We start from the raw sequence: 27,401 nt of genomic DNA on the forward strand, positions 1-27,401 counted from the left end.
CATCTCGATCTCATTGATGAAACTGTTGAAAGAACTTTCCGTGTTCCTGAAGACTTTGACAACTTTTTTCTTGTGCGGCTTTTCTCTTTCTATCGCCAGGTAGACTATAGACCGGGTGTCAGACAAAAGCTGAACCTTAGCAAGGTCAAGGCACTTGAAAACATGATCATCGTTAAACACCTCAATATGCAGCATGTTTGTAAGATTTTAATTCTCTCCGACTGTAGCAGAAAAGAAATGAACTGGGTGTAAAATAAGTGAGTTTATATAAGCCTGTAAAAACTCTCATCTGTAGGTTTTAGTCTCCCAAGCATGCGATGTGATTGGTTGTTTGGATAACAAAACAAGTCACGCAGAAGAGCAACCATTTAACGTGTCATCATTAAAGACGTATTGTCTTGTAAATATGTTTGCTTAGTGTCAGGTGAAGCCCACCTGTGTTCATTCAACTTACGCCACCTGGCACGCGGAAGACGCGTGGCCTCAGGTGTAGCGTAACGTAAACATGGATACGCCTGAGTGAACACAGGTGGTGGAGGAATGTGATGTAACCACTATGCCGTGTCAGACAAGCACATTGGTAGCTTACCACTGGTGCATGACGTCACGGGTCCGACGACCAACGTTTTTCTTAAGTATACTGATTTTAAAATAAGGATGTAACAATTGCTATTTTACAATCATGCCATCAAAACTATCAAAAAACACAAAAAATTCTTTATTGGCTTTTGACACTTCTCTAACCTAAACACGGACACGCTTGAGAGAACACAGCGGGAGGGGACAACTTGCATGGTGGTAAAGAGATAATAAAACATTAATCTCAAGTGGCATAACCACACTGCTCCGCTGCTCCAGAACAGTGGGACTAAACTACTGGTTCATAAAATTGGCCATACAGGTCTGTGTCCTTTAGGAGTGAACATGGAAAAATCTTAAAAATACTCCAAAAGCTTTATTTTTTTATATTTATGGTTATCATAGTAGAAATTCGATTTATGGTGAAGTCTACCTTGATAATCAATCATTTCTTAGTACTGGGCCACGAGTTTTATAAAATTGAAATGGTCTATAAATTTACTTAATTTAAGCTTAAATACATATTCTTTCAATTTGAAATTTATCGAAGGATATCCTGTAAAAAACATAGCCAAGGAATTATTAAAAACATTGTTATTTTATATAAAAAGCTTTCAAATATTATCATAAATTATGAACAAAGCAAAATGTGTTAAACCAAGAATATAAATGATGAAAGCTTTATTTAATTAGTTTAAAATGAATTTGTTGGCCTTATCTCATTAAAGCCGAAAATAGCTAAGATCTAGAAATAAAATGCTCAAATCCTTAAAACAGATGTAAAATATGATTATCTGTCTCCGAATAGCCTTTACCAGATCGTAAACAATCTCGCAAATCACAGCTCACCCGACTGTTAGTGTGATCGCGTCCAACTAGTCATCTCCCCTTAAGTTATTGAATGTAGTAATCTTTCGAGTAAATTAATTTTGTAAATTTCCCCTTAGTTTCGAACCGTTTAATTAATCTTTATGACTAATTAAACATTTGCTTAAATTTAAAAAAACAGACTTAGCAACGGGTCAAAATTGAGTTTCAAGATTTAACCACCATTTAAGCAGTAACCTTGAGGGTGCCTAAAAATCGGGAGCACCTGGTAAATGCCTTGTCAGCTCCCCCCCCCTTAACACGCTACTGGTGGAGGCCTCACACGGTCTTTGAACACAACTTGTAAAACTCTTGTAAATAAAGCCTCGTCATAAAGCCTCGTCATAAAGCCTCGTCATAAGTTCTAAATTGCATAGTTGAAAGAGATTTACTCCAACACAATTACGTATAACGTGTCAAAATGTTAAACGCCATATGGGTCATTTTCTCCGATTTTAGCCTGCTTATTTTGGCTTTGCTACATGGCAGCAGTTTTTGTTGGGTTACTGACAAGGCTATCGTGCCTCATCGCTCCGAGAGTTCATACTCAGAACTTTTTAGTTTAGCAACTATAAGATTTACAGACCAGACTACGCCGACCCCCATCCCTAAGGCATTATTGTGTGCAACTACACCACTATTTCAACATTAATAAAAACCTAACCCTAACCTCATTCTTGTCAAGCTCGACGTTTCCCTTTACTATAACCAAAACATAACACGCCCTATACTCATCCCAGTAATTTTATTGATCAATTAAAGTACAACTACCCTTCAGACTCTAAACATTAGTTTATTGTGTTAGCGCGCAGCTGTTGGTGTCATTGCTTTTATCCCGTCGACCCTTGGTACGGCGTGTACTAATTTTACCTTGACAGAATACTAATCCAGATAATCTCAGATAACGGGTCAGCATCACTATATAGACTGATTTCATTGATTCCTTTTAATTTAAGTGTAGTTTGTCCCGAAAATACTAAAGGCTAGGGAAGGGAAGAGAGTAGAGATCGGTGAATGTATGGGTCACTTGTGTGTTGGAATTGTTCTCAATATAATGGAAAAAGTTCAACCTTTTATACATGATTATCGATTAATTTTCCCTTCCGGACCATATGGACACATATGTCTCATGCTGTATCTTAATAAGTTAAATAACTGTGAAAGGTTTCGACACAACTTTAACAGTTTTCAGTCTCACGTGTCATTTTACTACTAAATGTATGCTGATATATTCAAAATTATGCGTGCAATCCTTACAGTCCTAAATGGGTTAAGCAGAATGACAAAATGCTTCCTACTTCATTAAATTGTTGAATAGCGTTTTTTAATACTAGTTACTCTCGAAATCGTTTGTAGTACCTATTTTCCTCACAATTGTACTGCGCTTTCACATGCAAATATATACAAATCCACACCATAGAGTCCTCTAATTAAAGCATCGTATAGTAATTGATATAAAGCTAAAATGTCACATGTCATTAGAAAGTTATTAATTTCAAGAGCCAGATGACTAGTAGCCGATATAAAGTAAGCTTCTTTCAATTTTTCGGGATTCGTTTTTATGATTTTTTTTTGTTTAATCCTATTCGAGTCGATAACATTTTAGCGATTGTTTTTTGAAAACCCTTTTGAATCAGGCTGCCAAACTGAAATGGATACTATGCACCAATTAGAAAAGTTTTTTGAGAGTGTTAAGGTAAATATAGTAGATATATGTTATAATAATTGTACCGACTAAAATTATAAGCTAAATCATCATTATCATCTTTTCCTATCGGTGCCCAAGACGTATGAGGCAGTTGTAGTAGAGTTTTTCTGTTTCAGAAGTCCTCGGCATATGAATGGATAGCGTGGTCAGCACTATGCCCAGCCGCCTTTATTTCCCCTAACGTGAGTTAGATACCATCAGAGTTGCATACACTCAGGGGCGTTCCACTGACTTAAAATTCGGATACAAACTTGAGACTTTCGGGTTAGCAGTCTAGTGCTTGCCCGCTAGGCCACGCCGTCCCATATATAAGCTTTACAACTATCAGGAACTGGCAAGATATAATGGTAGAATACAGCGAAATGTTTGGTACTAAAATGTTACCAACAAAATCTCTGAAAAACATATTCAAAAAGCCTCTTGATTCCTTTCGGATGCATTTTTGTAATTACTTTAAATATGTTTTAAATTGTAACAAAGCTAGTTAATAAGCAGCGGATATATTATGCATGCATCATACAAACACTGGTGTTAAAAAACTGGTCAGTCTTGCACCTCTAATAATATTTTTTTTTGCATGTCGACATTTCACTATCTACCAGATCAGTCATTATTTCTGTTTCTGCCTTACACAACTGTACCTTATGATATTTTGCGTAATAAAGCGTAAGTTAAGCTAACGTCCATTCGATGAAATGTATTTCGGATAAAAGCCGTTTATGCATTTGTCTTTCTTGCATTATCATAGATTCATTAACAACAGAATTCTAATAGGAAACATCAATTCAAATAGCTGTAAGAAAATATCAGAAAAATTACGATTATATCTTTATATTATTTAAATTCAATAATTTAATGAAAAAATTACTGTAATTTGGATTTTAACTCAAATAAATCGACATAACTTGCTTGATATCTTAAATATTGTTTTTTTTAACAAACGTCATGAAAGAGATATAATTTCTCCAAATCTTTGCTACGTAAATACTCAAATGTTTTCATTTGTAATGTACAGAACACGCCGACCAAGTACGATAATCGGATCCATGAACTCCACAAGGGAGAGCACTTCTCTAAGATGTACGCGGCCTACAGGCCCCAATACCCACAAGAGATCTACGACAAGATCATGGCCTACCACTCGGAGAACCCGAACAACGAGAGACAACTCGCTGTTGATGTTGGTTGTGGGACAGGACAGGGTACTCTGCCCTTGACTAAATATTTTAAAAAGGTGTCTAACTTTTATTAATTTCACAATGTCTATCTGATTATATCTCATTATATATTACAAATTCTACAACTAATTTTTGATTCACTCTCCGATACATTAGTTTCAAAGAGCATATAAATTTAAACTGAATTAGATATAATGCATTCATTTAAACTAAATTTTAAAATTACAACAAACTTTTGTTAACTGCTTACACGGTAGTAACCGATCATGGAGATTAAGAAAATAACTGCAGATAATTGTAGTTTAGAGTTGTAATCGCCACAATCCTCCAATATATTTAGTCCAAAAGTACCAAATGTTGTTTTTTACACATAGATTACGACTTTATCGCATGACTAAATGATAGCCATGTGTTATATTTTATTATTGTTTTCACTGTTTCTATTCCAGGTGATAGGGACGGACGTGAGTGAAGACCAAATCAACAACATGCCGAAAAATGTTCCAAACCTGGAGTCTCACGTGTCGTTTGCAGAGGATCTCAAATTTCTGAAAGATGGGTCGGTGGACCTCTTAACCATAGCATCCGCTCTAGACTGGGTCGATCACCCCAGGTAGGTCAAAACATTATTTTAGTTCAAAAATGGAAAGACATGCCTGTAAGAAATATTTTTTAATAGCAACGTCTGTGCGTTTATCTGCCTTTTAAAATTAATCTTTACATTTGTATTTGCGTATTATTGTATTATGTTTAAATGTTGTTTGGCCAGATTTTTTAAAGAAGTAAAACGTGTGTTAAAGCCAGGTGGGACATTCGCAGCGTACACGTTCAATGTGGATACGATTGACAACGTTGAGTGGATGGCGTATTTTGTTGATGTGAGGATTTTTGTATTTTAGTTTTTAAAAAAAAACGATTAATAATTTAATATGTTGTCTCGATTTTGATTAATTCATACGATTTTCAAAAAAATTAGGAGCCTGAGATTTTGTGTCGCGATAGACCGTTTAACACATTTGTGTCATCTGCTAGTAATCTCTCATTCAAATACACGGCGACCATAGTTAGCGGGATTAGTTGGCTGTTGTCTAGATCAAATTATTATTTTCAGGAGAATTTCTTAATAATTTATTACGGCAAAGTATATAATTTTCCATCAATTACCCTAGTCCTGAGTTTTTAGCAACAAAAAGAAATTACGTCTATTCAACAAGACGTCATTTCTTACATTATATTCTTCTTCATTGTACTTGCTGTATTGAACGAATATAGCCCAGAAGGCAAGTACATTGTAAACATAAAAGACTCATTATAACCTAATTAGTTTAGAATTAGCTTGATACAACTAGTTTCAATATATAATTTTGAAAAGACCTCTCATCTTAGTGAAACGCGAAAAGATTGGTCTTTTACAGCAGCCCTCATTATCTAGGAAACATCTTTATAAAGTAGGTTAAGCGACAATATAAAGTACCATACTTTCCCTTTATCTGCCGAAGTCAAAGAAAGAGCTAAAATCTAGTTTATCTGCTCAATCAACCGCTAGGTCCAAATTGGTAACTTCATCAAATTTAAAAACAAGCTTTAATAGTAAAATATATTCTCACGTTACGGTAAAGAATTATTATTTTTAATGGAAAAGAAAAATTAACTTTATAAACCCAGTAACAACAACTCGGCAAAACATTCACGCAAACTGCGCATGAAATTTATAACTAAAAAAAATTCATAAAAAACGTTTTAATAACAAGATTTTATGTAATAATGCACTAAAAAGTAGAAAATAAATTATAGACTAATATTTAAATAACTATAAAGAAAAGCGTGGGTCACTTTAGTATCTATTGGATACCTTTACTAATGTTAAGGGAGACACACACGCTTTTCTTTATAGTTATTTAAATAGTAGTCTATAATTTATTTTCTACTTTTTAGTGCATTATTACATATAAGCTTGTTATTAAAACGTTTTTTATGAATTTTTTTTCAGTACTTTACATGTTTTATTTACAATAGAGTTACATGACTAAAAACCATTGCGCGCCTACTGAACGTGATGGCACAGCTATTGAACGTACCGTGATGGCGCAGCTATTGAACGTGATGACGCGTGTGGTGTGGTTGGCTAGACATTCCTACTAATTCGGTCCAAATTTTAATTAATTCATAAAAAAATAATTAGGCATCCAATTAAGTCAAATTTAATTTCAGATTGCATTGTCTTCATGTCTTGACCCACATGCCAACTGTGAATCGTATCGGTCAAATAGAAGTTTCCGAATTTTCACTCCGGCGTTTCGGTCTAGACAGACTGACGACAGACAGAGGAAGTGCGTTAAATAAAAGCTTGTAAAAATACGAAATGCGATCTGTACAATCATTCATGACAATTGTCTAGTCAGGGGAGACAAAGAGTATAGTTTTTTATGTACATAATTTAAAAGATGTGTCCCGTGTTCTGCAAAATTTAACTCGTTAATAATGGTGTTACTTTAATCAAATAATAGCTTTTGAAGACTCAATTTTTAAACTACGTCACATCAAGAGTTTTTCATACGGTTGTCAAATATGAATCCCTGGACTTCCCATTTCAACACTTGCAAAGGTAAAGTTACGTGATTTTTAAAGTTAAAATAATATTTGTTTTTAATTCATGTTAATATAAATGTAAACTTTCTTTTCATCACACTTTGATATCGCTCCTTGGAAACTCTGACTTTTATTTATTTTCTTTACGACTAGTGCTTTTATAATATGGCTACATTTAAAGTTTTTACTTTCTCGTATACGCGAAAAACTTTGTTTTGCAATTTTGTCCTTATGTGAATATGTGTGTGTGTCCGTATATGAACACGATAACTTGAGTATGCTACCATTACAGCTAGGTTGACAAAATTTCATACATAAGCATTACAACAAATTAGTAGCTGTTTTAAACTTTTCAGCGATTTCCGGTAAACAGAAGTGGATTTAATATACGTAAAAGATCTTATTCTGTCCAGCTTTGCGTAATTTCCGTTGACCGGAAGTAGTAGTGTTATAACTATTATACACACATTGTTGGCTGTTTAATTGCTGAGCAATTCTTTTTTTCCATGAGATTCTATTCTATTTTTAAAAGTTTAAGTATTTAAAAGTTGATTAAAATCATGTTGCCATACCCATAGTGTTATATAAGAATATTCGAGGAATATTAGGGGAGATTACTCCCGCTTTATTTAAATAGCCAAGACTTCACTATCAAATGCGATCAAGACTTTGCAGTCTTTTTACGTATTTATCAACTTAGTCCATTTTGTAACCGATCTATAATAATAATAATTACAAGTATTACTTGCTTAACATTAAGTTTTTAAAAGTTCGATTACAAAATTAGTTTTTAATGAATGGAAAATTCTTTTATTTTTATTTATCGACCAGATACGAGGGTGTGAAGTACACAAAAGAGCTGACGGTTGATGAGTACATGGGGTATCTCTCCAGTGTTCACTTCATGAACATGTACACCTTGGACAACCCTGACAGTAACATTATTGATGTAATGAAAGAAAAGTAAGACATTTTTAACTTGCTTCCCTTTAGTGAACGACTTTAATGCGCTATCATGTCCATAGTCTATCGTGCTGTTTAAAACTGACGTGTGCGCCATAGTGCTAAATGGAAAGCACGTGGCGCCAAATGCATGCTGCTGGGGCATCGCCTCTGCAAAAGTACGTTTTTTTTCGAAGATAGCTCCCTTGTAGTATTCGACCAACTCCCTAAAGTGTCGTACCGATCGGATGAAAGGTGTAGAAATGCACAAAGGATAAATAAATATACAAACAAACAAACAAAACAAAAATTTCGGGCACGGGTTTGCCCTCACTACCGGCGAGCACACTCCAGGGCGTATTATCATCAACTCCCCAAAGTTTCATAGTATTCGGATAAATGGTGTCAAACCGCATCCGCTTTTTCATTTTTTGTGAAGCGTATATAGAGAATATTTGAACCATTCCGGGGCGCAGCCATTGTGAAAATAAGCACATTTTCCCAGAAACCTCCCCAAAACTTCCAACAATTTTATGGTGAACGGATCAAAGGTGTAGTAATATATATATATAGTATTCTATTTTTCAATTTAGAATCGATATTATTATTTTCATTTCTTTTTCTATCTTTGTTTTATTTTTATTTATGTATAACTTTATTGGTGTCATTCCGCCCAACAGACTGATATCTGTTCACAAGACAAAAGCAGCAAGCGATGAAGAAATCAAAGTGAAATTCAACAGCGATGTATTCCTGATCCTCGGCAGAAACTAGATTTTTTGCTCGATACACATTTTGTAGCACACAAATCATACTTTGTAATTCTATTATTGTTTTAAAAACGCAAACCTAACCTTAATGTCAACGTTATTTCATTTATTTCATTTTCAAAAGTTGAATGTTGAAATAAACATTATATAATCATTATATTACATTATGAAAGTCGTGTCCAAAAGCAGGCTTAATTTAATTTCTAATATCTTTTATCTGTGTAGATACCTTCTGATTTATTTTAAAACATATTTTGGAGCTATTGTTTTTATTTTAATCATTGCTTGCTGTTATAAGAAAAAACCAACAGATGATGTACTGCATTCTTACATGATAACTTTGTAAAAATCGTTAAAAAAATGATAATTTATATTTTAAACTATGTGTGAAGTAGAGATCAGACATGTTTAGGTTTTTGAGAGCCTTTTTAAAATTTTGGCACTAATTACGTGAGACTATAAGATTACAAAATGAAATCAGAATATCTTTTAAGTTAACTTAGATTATAAGATTGCAACTGAAATCACAATATCTTTTTAGATTACTATGATTATAAGGTTACATCAGAAAGCAGAATATTCTTTAATTTACTAAGATCATAAATTTACAACAGATATCACAGTATTTTTTTGTTTTCTATAATTTTGAGATTGAAAAATTGGGGGTGACACACGAGGTTGCAGGTAAACGTCAGAAAAGATCACCCTGAAGTAAGAAACTAAAACAAGAACAAAGAAGAGTGGAAGTTGAGAACAAAGCAATATTGCTTGATGAGCCACACACAAAAAACCAACGAAAAAAGCAATATTTACAGAAACAGGGCAGAATAGCCCATGTCATTGTAGAACGTAAAAACAGAAGTAGACTTGAATTTCTACGTGGCATAGCATACAATTTATCATACTCGGACCTATTTTTTCTATGTAATACTATAACTTTCATTATGTAACTGGTTTTTAATAAATATCAAAACAAGTTTGCAATTGTAGTTTATTGTTTTTTGCCCGGATCCCCTTACAAGCAGCTTGTTCCTCTACAGAACCTTAAACAAAATCAACAATAATTTTAACATGATGATTTAAATATGTCATTGTGTGAAAAACTCTTTCAAAATGCAATAGCATTATGTGGTGTTATTGGCCAATACAAGTATAATATTAATAATATTAATAGTAGTAGTAAAAAAAAACACAACATCAACTGAGTAAAACCAAAATTAAACATGCCAATCAACTAATTTGGCAAATGAGTTATCTTTATCACATCATTTTATTACTCAGTTTCAAATATATTTATCTCATAAATTTAAAAAAATAGTTCAAATAACTTTAGAGTTTAATTAAATGAATACGGTAAACACAAATAGCGAATTACTTAATACAAAATAAAACTAGTTCATACAGGAAATAAAAAGGTACATTTGCTCTTTTTCTAACTAAATAATAATAATAATAATGAAACACAGATATATAAAAAATAGCAGAGACAGATACGCACCTCAGCCACTCACAATAATTAAATTTTATAATATAACTCTCCCTCTCTCTCAGAGGCGTAGCGATGGGGGGGCACATATGTCCCAGGGCGCCGACCTTAGGGGGCGCCAAAATGGGTTGTAAAAACAAATAAATAATGTAATTTTAGCTGCAATTTTGCATTATAAATAGTTTGAAGTTGGAGGGGGGGGGGGGGTTGCAAATCAAAAGTTTGAGAAGGGGGGGTGCAAATTCAAAATTTTCAAATTTTCTCCAGAGGGGAGGGGGGGGGGGGGGCAAAATTGAAAGTTTGTCACCGGGCGCCGGGAAGGGTCGCTACGCCTCTACTCTCTCTTTCTCTCTGTTTTTGCCTTTAGTTCCAATTTCCTATCCTCAATAGGCCTACCAGCCAGAAGTTGTTTGTGTATCTCTAAATGTCTTGCTGCAAAGATTTTTCTATCTAGTGGTTTTATTCCGCACTTTTTACAAAAAAAATGACAATTTTTAACTGCACAAAACTGAAAAACAAGTGCTATTATAAAGTGTTACTTATTAAAAACCTGGTGCTTTTGTGTGATTCTTCACAGTTCAAATTGCTGAGCCTTCTTTAAAGCATTTGAAACTATGGAGAGGTAGTAAGATTTAGAACTATCCTTTACTACAGGGGTCTCCAAACTTTTCAGTCCGAGGGCCGCATTAACTAACAAATTTCGTTCGGGGGCCAGTTTCTTCCAGGCATGTCTTTGATTTTTTCTGGACAAAGCTCATCAGCCAGCACCAACAAACGTTTTTTCCGTGGATAAAAAGATCTCCGCGGGCCGGATGAGAGGACCTCGCGGGCCGCATGCGGCCCGCGGGCCGTAGTTTGGAGACCCCTGCTTTACTATATAAGTTTATTGATGTCTGTAAAATGTGGTCACAGACAATGGCATTCACGGGACAGATGATTGTCTTTCAGCTTTATAAGCAAATTTTTTAAGGCGTGTCGACCTTATCAATTAGGACTCACTAACAAGTATAAAATAAAAGCTTTATAGCAACAAGCTAAAATATGTAAAAAATCTCATTAACGACCAAAGCTTATATGAAAGTATATTATTATAAATTTTTTTTTTATATTTGTATTATTAGTATATTAATTCTAAATGATATTTAAATGAAAACCAACACGAAAATGTTAAGTGTATTCAGCTACCAGATGTTGCCTAATGGATCAATTTATCAATAATAAAGGAACAAATAGATTTTTAAATTGTGAGCTTTGCCCATATATGGGTGGAATACTATTACACTTGACCTGGTTGACGTGCAATTAATGGAGTCAATCTAACTTGAAAAAAATTGGTAAAACGTTTGTTTTATTTTGTTTTTAATTACTGGAGATAGTTTTGTTCATCAGTTTAGCATTTTTTCTGTGCCTAATTAATATTTTTATCGTTCCCATTGTGAGACCATTCCCCTCTCAGCGTGAGACTATTCCCCTCTCAGTTGACTTGGGGAGGTGGCTACAACCCTCTGAACGTGTCATCATTAAAGACGTATTGTCTCGTAAATATGTTAGTTTAGTGTCAGGTGACGATGGCTGCAATACTAACCTCACCTCCCTAGCTGAGATGGCTGCAATACTAACCTCACCTCCCTAGCTGAGGTGGCTGCATTACTAACCTAGTCTCCATAGCTGAGGTGGCTGCAATACTAACCTCACCTCCATAGCTGAGGTGGCTGCAATATTAACCTCCCCTCCCTAGCTGAGATGGCTGCAATACTAACCAAACCTCCATAGCTGAGGTGGCTGCATTACCAACCTAACCTCCATAGCTGAGGTGGCTACAATACTAACCTCCCCTTCCCGAGGTGGCTACAATATTTACCTCCCCTCCCTAGCTGGACTGACTACCAGACTAAGGTTGTGCCATTAACCTCTAAATTTTAAAACAATCTTTTTTTAGTGCCAAGCTAGGGTTAAAGCTCAAGCAACAGTATTTAAGTTATAATAATATTAATCCAAAATATTTGCAAGATTTTAGATTAACTCCATTGGTCAACAACACCATACGCATACAAGTAAAGAAAAAAAACGTATAACTAGATCTGTGTATAATGCGATTTGATGGCAAATGCAAAACAGTTAACTAAAATGAAACTAAAAAGATTTTCTGATTTTATTTGTAATCTTATAACCTTATTGAGCCAAAATGTTATTGTCTGATTTATGTTGTAATCTTATAATCTTGTTTAACTAAAAATATATTTAGGTTTCTGTTGTAATATTTTATTCTTCGAGCCTTACTACATGTGATTAGTGCGTCTAAGTTGAAAGACTAACCTAACAAATGTCACATATTTGTAATTTAAAACAAAAAAATGTTATTTTTAATCTAATTTTAGAAAATTACCATCGCAAGACTACATTAACCATTTTCCCTTCTTTGATTTATCACCCGTTAGAAACGATTGGGGGAAAAATAGCTCCAAAAGTCATCTAAAAATAAATCAGTAGGTAAGCTTATTTGATTAAATGAAAGGTTTAAAAAATGCTTTTGAGCCCGACTTTCTTACTGGAATATAAAGAGATAATGTGATTATTTCTATATTTAACTCTCTAAAATGACATGAACATACAGTTGACATTAAGGTAAGGTTTGGGTTCATAAATCAACAATACAATTTCAAAATATGACGTGTATGCTATAAATCTAATTTCTGCCGAGTACTAGAATGATGTCACTGCTGGCCTTCACTTTGATTTCTTCATCGCTGGATGTTTTGGCCTTGTATATGGATATCAGTCTGTTGGACGTAATGATAACAACAAAAATATACAGGAACATAATGAAACAAAGATATAAATAGAAATGAAAATATATCGATTTTAAGTGAACAATAGAACACTCCAAAAATTAAAAATAGAAAAAAAATAAATAGGGAAATTTAAAAATTAAGAAAATCTAACACTTAAGATATTAGCCTCATCAGGAGCATAAATATGAAATTAAAAAATCGAAACGTTTTGTTTTCCAACTTTAACCACAGAAGTTAATTACATAATTAGCAGTGCTGTAATTAATTATATATTCGTCCTTTACAGCACATGGATCGCAAGTAAAAAAAAATGTCTCACTTTTCTTTCATTACATCAAGAATGTTACTGTCAGGATTGTCCAAGTTGTACATGTTGATGCAGTGAATACTAGAAAGATACCCCATGTACTCATCAACCGTCAGCTCTTTTGTGTACTTGATACCCTCGTATCTGATTGTTAAATAAAGAGAAAAAAAAGAAAATTATCATTCATTAAAAACTAATGTTGTGATCAAGCTTTTAAAAACTTTTTGGATTAAAACAAGGAATGCTTTTAGCTTTTATTAGAGAAGGGCTACATAATGAGCTAAGTTAATTACTAAGTAAAAAGCTAAACAGTATAGATTTTACTTGATGCTGAAGCGAGAGCTATAGTGAACAAATTAAAGGTAGCCATATTGTACTTAAAACAAATCATGAGCTATTTAGAAAATAAATTGTTATAATTCATTTACTAGGTCAGAGTTTCAGATTAGAGATATCATTTTAAAATGTGTTTTTAAACTAATTATTTTATACGAAAATGTGCATTTTAAAAAACAATGCATCTTGTCTTCACTTAATATAACACGTCCCTGTACCTTTGCAAGTGTTGAAATGGAAATTCCAGGGTTTCATATTTGTCAACAACATGAATCATCCTTGATGTGACATAATTTAAAAACAGTGTCCTCGCCAGCTATTGTTTGATTTAGGTAAAAAGATGTCATGAGTTACATTTCGTAAAACACGGGACACAACTTAAAATAATGTGTACTTCAAAAATTAGACTATTTGTCTCCCTTGGCTAGAAGTTTACCATGAATGATGGTACAGATCCCTATAGACTTGCTAACACGTGCCCGAAATCAAGTGATACGGATAAGCGCCGCCATGTTGTCAAATAAGTCTAGCGCCGGTCTTCGTTGTGTGCTCTAAGTGCTAGAGAAAATTAATTTATTTTTAAAATCTACCACAGCAGAACAGCAACGATATTTGAGAAAATTCGTATTACTCAGGGGCCTTATTTTATTTTTGGTGACTAGCCCATAGACGATACGAATACTAATACCTTTTCCTTTAAATTTCTGGCGCGTTTCGCGTACGATTTTCCCGACTTCCTCTCATAAAGTTTACATTCTCGAATAGAAAAATAAAGTAATGTATCAATTTGACGATTAATGATAGTTATTAAAGTTCATTGTTATCCTTCAGGTCAAGTGGATGAAGAAGAAGATGAAGTCGAGTTCAGTTCATGCTCTGACCTCAACATATGAAAGATGAGTATGGCTGTTAATAAAGTTGGTCGCATGACCTACTTTTTAAAGCTGTTGCCTAGGTAATGATGGCCGCTGTAAAAGCCCAATCTACCTTTTCGTGTTTCAATAAGTTGAGCGGTCATTTCAAAAATATAAATTGTAATTATTTTAATCAATATTAATAATCAATACTGATTAAATAGTAAAAATAAGTCTTTTGCGTCTACAGCGTACTTTCCATTTGCAGTCTATTCGTTCAACTATGCATGCTGCCTAGCTTCGCTTAGGCTTTCAAAACCATTGAAAATTTGAATGTTTAATTAATTAGTGATTGGCTTTTATGTGTAGTGCTTAAACAGCAACGCTAATTTTAGTGAAATTGTTTTTGCTTTTTGTTGATTATAGCCCGTTTTAGTAGAGTGATTGATGTGATGTTTGCAATATGTGGCTCAAAAGGTAATAAGAGCTACAGAGGTTCCGTGAAAAGTGTAACTCGTAACTGATATTACATTGGAATTTAAAAATAATTTCTTCAATAAATTAGAATACAATTCTTAATTTACTATTTCATTTTTTACTAAAATGAGTGCTAGACTTCGTCATTTTCTGTTTATGTTTAAAATAGTATAAAACTGTTTGAAAATAATTATTTTAAAACATTATCTCCCTTGTAAATTGAACGAATGACGTAGTCTTTGTTTGCTTTTTTTTTCACAGATAGTTGCTCTGCTTATATAAGAAAATTCGGATTTTGGACAATTTTAACGACCATATTGGTTTTTTCCGACGAGAAATAAGTTTTTCCGTTACCCGCCAGGATCGGTCTACGACCTCACAGAGTTTCTTCCAGGCATCCCAAACGAGATGGAATTTATATAGTAAACATACACTTTTACTTTTCTATATTAGAATACTACGAGTACACCGTAGCGGAAGATAATGTAAGAATTAACGTCTCGTTGCATACAAAACTTTTTTTTTTAAATACTCAAAACTTTGGTAATTGATGAATAACTAAACTTCCTACTGTAATAAAACAAATTTTTATTGTAATGAAATTCTGAACCCTAAAGGAATTTTCCTGAAAATTATAATTTGAATGGGAAGAACTCTCGAAGACGACTTATTTGTGCTGAAAAGTCTGTCGCGTCACAAGAACGCTATTTCTTAAAAACTCGGGCTCCCCTTTTTTTAATCGTCTCAATTAATCTAAAATTAAACAATTTAAAAAAAAAATATCAATCAAATTTTTATAACTTTAAACCAAGATCAAATTTACTCACACCAAAATAGTACGTCTGCCACTCAGTGTCGTCAGTATTATCCCCATTGAAAGTGTACGCGGCAAAAGTCCCACCAGGCTTTAACACACGCTTTGCTTCCTTAAGAAACCTGGCCAAAAAACATTGCAACATTACTGAACTAAACGCATATTCCGTAAAAAGTAATTTTAAAATTTTATTAAGACTGACAGACGGACAGATACACTGACAGTAGATCGACATTACTATTGTAAAGTAAAGCTTTCAGGAGTCGCTCCCCATTTCTAATCTATCCCGTACGAAATTAAAAAAAAACCGAGAGTTATCTCCCCTAAACTTTCTCGAATATTCTTATATAAAACAATAGGGGATGAGAACTCCATTTTAAATACTTAATGTTTTTAAAATAGAATAAAATCTCGTTGAAAAAAGATTTGCACACCAAGTGAACGCCAAATGAAATGTGCATAATGGTGCGCAATATTATTAGTACTTTATAAATTTACATGCGTTTTTTTTTGAGTAATCGGAAATAGCGTAAATTTGTACTTCCGGTCAACAGAAATTACTAAAAATTTGACAGAAGGTAGAGAAGTAGATCTTTTACTTACATGTGAAATTTTATTTATCTATCTGAAATAGTACTCAAGTAATAGGCTTTTGAAAACTTCAAAGTAGAAAAAGTACCACTTCCGGTTATCGGAAATCGCTCAAAAGTTGACACGGATCTACGATTTCGATAAAATACTTAGATATGAAATTTCATTAACCTAGCTGTAATGGTACTCAAGTTATCGTATTTACACAAAGACACACACAGACATACGGACAAGATTGCAAAATTATGTTTTTCCGTATCAGTGAGCTGTAAAACGTTGAGATTTGTAAAAATCTCGATTTTTTGCACGATTACAATACTTTCTCTATACTTCGTATATACGAGAAAATAAAAAACTACAAACAATCTTACGTCTTGCTGATAATTTGCCACTTCTTGCCCCTTGCGGGGATTTAAACCCCTCCCCACCTGGAGCAAAATGTCTGAAAGAAACCATGCTATTGTAGCTTAGGGTGGTGTGTAAGCCTATGTTTGGTATGTGATGTTTGGTGCCTCATAACCGATTGTAACTTTAACCACTTTTAATATTCACTTTTAATGCTACGTTACAATTGATTAGTTTAGAACAACGGTAGTGATACAAATAGTGTTGAATCGTACTTGGGTTGATCCACCCAGTGTAGGGCTGTTGCTATGGTTACGAGGTCCACCGATCCGTCTTTCAGAAATTTGAGATCCTCTGCAAACGACACGTGAGACTCCAGGTTTGGAACATTTTTCGGCATGTTGTTGATTTGGTCTTCACTCACGTCCGTCCCTATCACCTGGAATAGAAACAGTTGACACAATGTTAAAATATAATACATGACTATCATTGAGTCAAACAAAGAAATCGTTATCTATGTTTAAAAAAAACAATGGCTTTTTATGACTAAAAATATTTGCAGAGGGTGGCGAGTTTAACTCTAAACGATAGTTATCTGCCCCTTGTTAATCTCCATTATCGGTTCAGAGTGCGTAAACAGTTCACATTAGTTTGCCGTTGTGCCAACTTAATCCAGTTATCTCCCTGTAGGTTGCTGACTTTGGTAATTTTAAAATTTAGTTATAATGAATGTCGGGAACGCTCTAGAGAAAGTGGTCTGAATGAAGAGTTTCTTTCAGGCCTCCCTTTCAGTAGGTATGTAGAGCTTACCGCCCCCCCCCCCCCGGCCTGAATAACGTCTCCTCCCCCCTACCCCCGAACAAAATCCAATTTATAAAGAAAATATATACTTATTACTATATAACGAAAGTTACTTGCCCCTTCTTAATCTTCATGGTCGGTTCCTAAGCTTGTAAACAGTTGACAACGGTTTTAATTGAAATTCTAATGAATAATTTAAAATCTAATTAAATTTTACGCTATATTTTCTAAAATGTGTCTTCGAGGCAAATGTATTTAAGAGTTTGAATAAAATTGTTACATTAAAAGTGGCTCAAAATTGAGTTATAAGATTTGCAGTAAGAGAAGGACAGATATAATGAGATAGACATTATGAATGTCATAAAAGCTGATTGTAAACAAGTTTAGAAACCTTTTTGAAATATTTAGTCAAGGGCAGAGTACCCTGCCCGGTCCCACAACCAACATCAACAGCGAGTTCTCTCTCGTTGTTCGGGTTCTCCGAGTGGTAGGCCATGATCTTGTCGTAGATCTCTTGTGGGTATTGGGGCCTGTAGGCAGCGTACATCTTGGAGAAGTGCTCTCCCGTGTGGAGTTCATGGATCACATTATCATATTTGGTCGGCGTGTTCTAAACAAAATTAGAAAAAAAAAACAATTTTTAGACATATATATTTCTGAAAGAATGTTTGTAAAAATATTTTTTTTACTAAGTTGATTGATAGAAGTTGAAAACCAATCAGGAATTATTCACAATCTGTGCTTTTTAAAATAAATATCAACTTTTTACCGCAGTTATGAAATGCTGACTTTTATTTTGTTACTTAACTTTTTTGTATTAAATATATTTATTTATTATTGTGGGAATTCAATTCCAAATCAATTTAAAGTATAATTGTAGTTCTAGCGTTTTTCTTCACAACAAAATAAATTGATATTTAAAATTTTGACTTTGATGTTAATGGGTTTGTGACAAGAGTGAGAAAGATCTCTGTAATGTAAACTTTATTATTGGTGTACATACGTTTTATGTATGGCATGAAGAGGTAAAGAGATAATGGCTATATAAAGACATGCGTATATCCTATCATGGTGGGAAATAAATCAGCAATACCTTCCAGAACAGCAACAATAATGCCCTTTGTCCTTAATAAGAATCCGAGATGTAATGATATAAGAACTAATTGCTGTATAAGATACTGAAGTAAGGGCACACAATGATACAGAAGTTATACATAATAATGATTCGTCATGCGAAATATTTTATAATAAGAGATGGAACGGTTCTTTTTTTTTTCAACATTATCAGTGTTTGTGAAATACATTGTTTAAATATTTGCTGTACAAAAAAAAATATTTAAACATTCATTACAACACTTTTGTCAGTACAATTAGTGTAACAAATCTGCTAGTATTTACCTTAACAGTCTCGAAAAACTCTTGTAATTCAGGCCATTTTTCCATGTCAGTTGCGAGTTGAGCAGCTTGATTCAAATCAGTTCTTTTAAAAAAATAACAGGAGCTAAAATAAAATTTAGTTACATTGCAATAGACTATCAAAAATAATTTCCAATTCCAACAAAAACCACTTCTACCACAATTCAAAGAAAATACAATTTTGTATAACTTAGGACAGAAGCTGACTTTATATTAGCCACTAACCATCTGGCTCGTGAAATTTAATAACTTCCTAATGGTATGTGACATTTCAAGTTTAAAAAAAAAACTCTACACCAAATTATTTCATTGCTCTTTATGCCATAAACTATAGATCTGCTTTGGATTGCATGTGACAGCACAGTAAGGGTGTGGGGAAATTAGGTGCTCCAAACAAATTGACAGTCACCAATATTGAAACAATTTTTACTGCAACATGGTTGACGTAGGAAGAATTTTACTGTGGTTACTGATAAAAAAATATGTCCAAATATTATATATTGTTTCACTAATTTTTAACAATATTTATAGCAGTAAGTATACTAAAGTATATAATTCTTATAACCAAGACTTAATTTTTAAAATATTTCATCTTATGGTATAAAAAGTTACACTTTAGTTAAGAGAAATAACAACACATATTTGACAAAGATGTACTCTAAAGGAATCCAAAAGAATTACAGATAAGAATGCTAATTGGAAAGTATGAATTAGATGTTCTAAATTGTTTTTAAATATCAAATACCTAAAAAGCAATTGTAATAAACTTTAAGAGTTAAAGAGTAATCAAAGTGAATATTTAAACTTATTTATTAGCACTTTTATCACAAATTTAACACAGAGAAAACACTTGTTCCGATACCAACTTTGAATTTTCCCGAAAAATTTAGTTTGACGTATTTTACTAGTGGCACTATATAGCTAGCTTCACCGAACGTTTCAGTTACCGAACAATATAATTAATCCACTTACTGATATGTGAAACACGGTACAATCTTACCACCGTTCTGCTGACGACGGCTAGATTCAAGTGATTTGTATGACTTTTATCTCCCCCACCCCCTCCTCACGAAACCAAATAAACTACACATCAACTTCTTCGTCCGGCACTCGTTAACACGTAGGTGTACTGACCCGTATCTCTTTAACAATCGTTACAGTGTTTCTGTCAGGCTTCTCTACGAGGGGGTGAGGCAATACCCACCCCTCCACGCCCCCATACTACCGCTCCCCCCAACCACGAACCATATAAAATAAATACATCATTTATTTGTAAAATGTATCCAATGCACCCACACCGTGGAAAAGTAATCATCCCCTACCCCAAAGTTTCAGGTACCCCCCCCCCCCCACCCGCAGACAAAAAGAGTCTGAAAAAAAACCACTGATTGGTTGTGAATGCCTTAAATTTCAACATAGTACATTTCGACATTGGCTACTCCATAAATGGCCATGTCTAATTTTATGATGTAAATGAGAACTGGGTAAACAACGTGATTGATAAAATTAAGCGATCGAAATTATGGTGTAACTACTTTGGCAGTAATATCGTAAAAAAAGTAGAAGTAAGCCTAGCAATCCGTCGGGTAGATAAAGTAGAGTCCATCTATTTCTGTGAACTAGGCATATAAAGGGATAATGTGGCCAGGACTATGTCAGCCGCCTTTACTTTCTGTCACGCCATCCCACAGTCCTACGGTAGTTGATTTATTTTATTTTCGTCCCAGCGTTTTGTATATTATAGAACAGCTATTTGGTAGACTGTATGTGTTAAATATATCATTTTTGTTTGTCGACTTGTCACTATTGGACTACTGGTCTAATTTTTCTAATCTTTCATTAGGTCTAACGTGTAGATATGGGTGTTGGTGGGGGTTTTATGGGCTATCCTGAAGCGTTGGATTAATGGGGAGGGATGGTATCCATCAGGCTTGAGACAGTAGGTGTAAACCTGATGGTGCCGTGCACTAGGGGAGGAAACCCAACCAGTCTAGTGGGTGTAGCACGGGGCAGAGGAATAATCAATTTTTTAAAAACTGTTTCGATTTGCTTGGCTAATGTGAGCTGGTAATGGCCGTGTACAAAGGAGGGAGAGGAAGAGGGATAGAGAGATAGATCGAGATCGATAGAGATAGCTAGAACAAGATATACAGAGAGGTAGATATAGATAGAAAGAGAAAGTTATAGAACAGATGTAGATATATAGATATAGATAGAGAAGGAGGCATATACATATAGATATAGAAGGAGGCATATACATATGTAAATGTACATAGGCATAGACAGACATAGTACGTCAAAAAAGGTAAATAATAATGTGTTTTACATTAGATATTTTAAAAATTTAAATATCGACAATTTATGCAAAGTTGGGAATGATATATCGTCTAGTTATTAATAATATCTATACGCATATGTAATTAACGGTAATTCCTGGACTCGGTTCAATGTTCTTCAACCAGGTAAATTAGCTACTGTACCTTATCACTAATTATGTGCATCGTTCACAATTTTGTAATTCTATCTGTTTGCATTAAGCTTTAGATAGTCCTTAGGAAACATCTGTTTCAGTATTTTCAAAATGTTAAAATGCTCCACATTTTCTGTGATACTAAATATTTAGTATCGATTAAAAAACCAATCCATTACTGTATTTCTATATATAATTTATAATGGCAATATAGACATTAGTTATGATTAAAATGCCAAATGTAGACACAGGTACAAAGTTTAGTCATAGTCAGACAGGATTCAAACCCACTACTTTATTCAGCACCCATTAGCCTCACCTGTAGTGCTTCAGGTAAGAGGCTTAGCTCTACTAAAGCTGTGTAATGGTGGGTTTATAATCATGAAAAATAAACTCCTATAAACTAATGTGTATTGACATAGCATTACACGATACACACAACATTGACAGAGATGTAGCAAAAGGAGAGTGGATGGGTGACTTTTGAAATATTTTTTACATTAAATAAATTGCAAACTAACTGTTAAAAGGCTCAGACCCATTCCAAATCAAGATTTAGGGGGTCAGATTTTCAACAACAGGAATATCAATAACTAAATGGGATGGGGGGGGGGCGCAAAAATCAATACTTCGCCCCAAGCGCAGAAATGGATCGCTACGCCTCTGGTCATTGATAGAATACAGGCCAAGAGTATAAAAAAGTGACGTGTACTACAGGAACCTGACCTGCCGTATTTGAGATTCCCATCAATAAGAGACAACTCACTGTTGATATTGGTTGTGGGACTGAACATAGTACTATGCCCTTAACGATGTACTTCATAGATGTTTTGAATGTGTTTTCTCATGCGCATTGATATACTTAGTACACCTATGTACTTTGATGTATTCAGTATACAAATGTAAAATGATGTGTTATTAGGTGATTGAGTAAAACAGGTTTGAATAACAGTAGACAACTTGGTATTCAGGGAACGGTTTATTCAGTTATCGAGCCCCGATTACATAAACATGACTAAAACATAAGGTTGACCATGATAATCACGTAATGTATATGATCTGAACTTACTACATATGATTAGGCCATTAGCTGCATAGATTAATTGTACAGTGTTTTTAAGAGATTAAAACTCCTTCGTGTCAAATTACTTCTAAAATTCTTACACGTTGTTCTTAGCCTTAAAGTAAAGACTAAATATAAACAAACACGTAATTGATTGTTTCCAATTTATATCCATTCAGCCAAAGCAGATGCGCTGATTATATACATTAATAACGATCGTATTTTATACATCTTTATCCAATTTAAATAGCTAAAATAAATAATTTACACATTTTAATGTGTTGTTGATTGTATTATTAATTAATAGACTGCAAAACCAAATAAAAAACACTTTAATTAAATTTATTAACTACACATCATGGCTGACCCATTGATAACTCAAGGGACGCATCTTTAATAATCATAACAAAGGGACATAACAATTACTAACAAGACAAAACCTAACATTTGCTTAGACATGCTTGTATGTGGAGACACAAACTAGTTCTAGAAGAAGTAGATGATTGAAATAATTTCTCCAGAAGGAGAAAACAAAAGAATTTGACCTGAATATATTTAAAAATGGACATGCGTATAGCAGATACCGGTAGTTTCGTATAAAACATCCAAATAATTATTATACGAAGCAATAAACAGACGATGACCGCTCGAGGCTTGACAGCGCAGAGGAAATCTACTTTATCCTTTACTTTATGTCTGTTTGATACTAGAGCTAGAATTCTAGATCAAGATAGACTAGATCTAGATCTATTACTAATTACTGAATCTAGATTTCTAGATCTAGATTCTATATTTATCTACTCTAGATTCTAGAATCAGTAGAATTACTTTATGACTTTAGTAAACTTTAGACTTTTCCTTTAGTTCTTTTGTATTAATAAAATTTAATAGTTAATTAATAATAGTATATATGGTAATCTATCATTTTAGGTACGCAAAATCACCCGCGACTAGTAATGTGAAAACCAGGTGACTCCTTAAATTTTAATAATTATTTCACATTTTGAGGAGGTTTTATGTTTTGAAAAATACAAAACTGTTTCCTTGTTTCATTTTTGTATCTGTTTTTAAACAATTGAATTAAAAATTTTCAGTAATAAATGAAGACTAGCCATGTTTCCAACAGATGTAACCATGCTCATTTACTATAGCAGTTTTATTGTAAACTTATAGCGCAAGATTCAGGGGAAGCCACTTTAACTTTAATATAGCAAATCCTGCTCGCAAACACTGCTGTTTAAAGTTAACTTCTTGCCTATATAATATATTGATATATTTATTATTTAGCCATTGATTTAGATTTGTATAGGCTTTTTGATGAGAATTACAGAATGATTTTTTAAATTAAAAATGTATCAATAATAGCTTGCACACTAGTAAACTAAGCCAATTTAGCATATTTTAATTTTCTGTGCAAAGTCATTATTACTGAAAAAAATTCCAAAGTCAGGTCAGCCTGTGGCACACTCCGCTGAACTTGACAGAAGGAAAAAAAAAACTTGACCCGTGACCTTTATTAAAACAGAATTTTCTTTTGTTTTTTATTTTTATTTTTTATTTTTAGTAAACATGTGCTTAATCTTACCCAATAAGTGATAAAAATTTGAAAATTAATTTTAATTACTGTTGTAAAATGAGATAAACAGCTTAATAAACATGCGTTTTCTTGAGGGGGTGTGACCCGGGTGTGGCACATCCTGACATCACATTGTAACTTTATATTTCTGTGTTTTATGACTATATTTGTTCACAATCAGCATGCTATGCTTTTAATTTTGATAAAGGGTAAGTATACCAAGTTACAAAACCTGAAATCTAACTAATAATTCATACTTTCAGTTTAAAAAATAATGAAAACGATCATCAATGAAGAAAGCGTAAACATTCTATTTTTAGGTGTGACATAAAAGACAGTCATAAATCTAGCCAAATGATTGGATTCTTGCGCGTCACACATTTTCCCGCGCTTCTTGTTCACCAAAAACTATTATAATAAAATGGCATATTTATTCTTACAGAGCTTATCTCATGCCTACAATAAATTATTACCAGTTTATTGTTATGTGTGTAAAATTAATGCTTTCAAGTGAAAAATAGCAATAGTCTAGTTAAAAATAGCAGCAGTATTTTATAGTTATTTGATTCGAAAGATAAAAATTATATAGAGCTACTTCCACTAAGGCGCCGCTTGCGAGACAAACCAAGAAATTAGGCCAAAAGTAGATCCGACAATTCTTAAATAACAGACATAAATAGAAACGGATAGTTCCGATTTCTTAAATTAACGATGGCTTCGTAATCATTAGTTTTATCCCTCTACCCATTAGTGAAAGCGAAATTGGTCGCCATTTTTGATAAGCGCATGAGCCGTGAGATGGCTTCAAAACAACAAACCCGGAAGCTGTGAATCAAACGGCCTAGATTTTAGGTTTATCATTCATTTAACTATAATATTTGACACAAATATATCACAAAATACTTCTATTAAAGCCTTGACAATGAGATAACTTGTTCGTACATTACTAGCCGCGGGCGATTTTACATGCCTAAAAGCCTAAAACGATAGTATATACTAGTATATACTATATAGGTATAGTCATATAGCGGTATAGGCCCTAGATTAGAATATAGATCTAATTCCTAGATTATTCTAGGATTTCTAGGGCCTAGATCTTGATCTAGGTGTGTAGATCTAACTTATTATGAGTGTAGTAATGTAATTTATTGTAATAAAATGAACTTTCCATCGGCTTAGTAATTACTAATTAGTTGTAACATTCATGATACAAATTATTAGATTATTCTATAAGGCAAACATATTTTAGAAATAATACACTGAAACGTACATAAAAAAGTAGATCTAGTCTACTTACCAGTAGAAAATGTTAGTTTTGTTTTAAAATAACGAAGTCGACAAGAAAGAGAAGTTGTTTATTCTGGAAACTGAGTGACGGAACTAAAACTTCGTAGACGGAAGAGATTCAACTAGTCGCTCTTCAGCCTCAAAGTCAACTTTTTTAAAAACACTTTAACAAGAGTGGACGTGACATAAAAAAGGACTTTTGTCTAACCGCCGTTCGGTTGTGCCACAATTTAAAAAAAAACACCTAAACACTGAAACGCGACTAATAGAATCTACTTAAATTTGGCTCATGGGCACCCGATGGCTTGAATGAACAGGTATCTTTCACCTCCAGTGGCGGAACTAGAAAAAAATTTCTGAGCCCCCATCATATATATATATATATATATATATATATATATATATATATATATATATATATATATATATATATATATATATAAAGCAATGTATGTTTGTGTGTCTGTCTGTCCTTTATGCATTACTACACCTCTCATCACATCGCCGTGAAACTTTGGGAAGTTGTTGAGAATATTCCTCGGGAGGTTTCTGCGAAAAAAAAAAAATTCAAATTCGCAGGGGTGGCGCCCCGACAGGGTGCGTTTTTTTTTCTATATACAGTATATAAAAACAAAAGTAGATTTTGGTTTGGCATCGTTCATCCGATAGCCATGTGACTTTGGGGAGTTCATTATACCACTCTAGGGAAGGGTTCTGTAAAAAATCATTTTTAATTTCGCAAGGGCGGCGCCACGGGAGGGTCCGATTTTGCTCTATATACTGTATATAAAAATAATAAAAGTGAATTGCAGTGACACCGTTCATCCGATAGGCATGAAACGTTGCGGAGTTCATTATAAAACTCTAGGGAAGGGTTCTGTAAAAAATCATTTTTGATTTCGCAAGGGTGGCGCCACGGGAGGGTGTGATTTTTCTCTATATACGGTATATAAAAATAAAAGTCGATTTTGGTGTGACACCGTTATCCGATAGCCATGAGACTTTGGGGGAGTTGATTAGAACAATTCAGGGAAGGGTTCTGTAAAAAATACTTTTTTTAATTTCGCAAGGGCGGCGCCACGGGAGGCTGTGATTTTTCTCTATATACGGTTTATAAAATTTCGGTTTCACACCGTTCATCCGTGTGCCATGAAACTTTGGGGAGATGATTAGATCACTCAATGGTAGGGCTCTGCAAAAAAAATATTGTTTAATATTACAAGGGCGGCGCCCCCGGAGGGGAGGGGGCGATTTTTTTCTCTATACACGGTATATAAATAATAAAACTCGGATGCAGTTCATCCGAGTGCCATGAAACTTAAGGGAGTAGATGAGAATACTCCCGAGAATATTTCTGCGAAAAAGAAAACTAAAGTTTCTTATGGGCGGCGCCATATAGGGTACAACTTTCGTCAATACATGGTTTGGCGCCCAGAGTTTTAGAGCGACTATGTTGGCACTTGGCATCCGTTAATCGAGCGTCATGTAAAGCGAGTAAGGGGTACTACTATATTCAGCAGGAAAACTACAACAGGCTTCTAAAAATAACTTTGTAACGCGAGGAAATCCTTCTGTACAGTTTCGTCACCTTGCGAAAGATGAAAAAAAAAACTTTTTGAATATGAGGAGCCTACTGTAGAGTTTCGTCACTTTGCGAATGACGCAATACGCATCTATTATTAGACAATCCAGTCAGAAATTGAGATAGAGCATCTAATAATAGACCATTAGTTACGCTAGCATATTGCATCAGTCACACTGATATTTAAAACACGTCAAATAATTTTTTTACGTGTTAAAGAAAAAAATCCTGTTCATTTGTGTCGCTTTAGCGAATGACGAAATCTGCATCATTATTAACAGGTTGCTATTTGGCACGATGGCGCCTGTTAGTTTTAAGGAGCCAGGAGTTGTACGCCGCGCCTATGCGGTAGTGTAATCGGGGGGTGGGGGTCCTGTGAGCGCCCCTCTACGTCTCTGACACAGGGGCGGTCACCGAAGTGTGTTCTACCATATTATTTCGGTGAGTAATTAATTCACACTCAAAGTTTTTATGCGGTAGTGTAGGTAAACCCGTGTCCTGATATTTATGATCCAAGCGTAGGCATTGTTTACATTTAAATAACTCATTTTTAGAAAAGAAGGTCACGCGT

At 34.0% G+C, this 27,401-nt stretch overlaps 1 protein-coding gene across 5 annotated transcripts in view; it reads right to left on the reverse strand.

Annotated features, from left to right (window-relative positions):
* LOC131955701 (putative methyltransferase DDB_G0268948) overlaps positions 1-25,346 on the reverse strand; it is a 66,512-nt gene extending 41,166 nt beyond the window's left edge. For 2 of the 5 annotated variants that reach the window (XM_059319920.1, XM_059319925.1), the window contains exons 1-4: positions 25,259-25,346; positions 18,835-18,937; positions 17,828-18,046; positions 16,911-17,074 (exon numbers count right to left, since the gene is read on the reverse strand). In XM_059319920.1, coding sequence (XP_059175903.1) covers positions 16,911-17,074; positions 17,828-18,046; positions 18,835-18,879 — 428 coding nt within the window. In that variant the 5' untranslated portion in view covers positions 18,880-18,937; positions 25,259-25,346. The remainder of the gene's footprint in view (positions 1-16,910; positions 17,075-17,827; positions 18,047-18,834; positions 18,938-25,258) is intronic. The other 3 variants (XM_059319921.1, XM_059319924.1, XM_059319923.1) reach the window with 3 other exon arrangements.
* Between the last annotated feature and the right edge of the window lie 2,055 nt (positions 25,347-27,401).

Source organism: Physella acuta, unplaced genomic scaffold, assembly GCF_028476545.2.
Source record: "Physella acuta isolate Inbredline_101_S28 unplaced genomic scaffold, ASM2847654v3 ptg001095l, whole genome shotgun sequence".
NCBI classification, from domain to species: Eukaryota; Metazoa; Mollusca; class Gastropoda; family Physidae; genus Physella; species Physella acuta.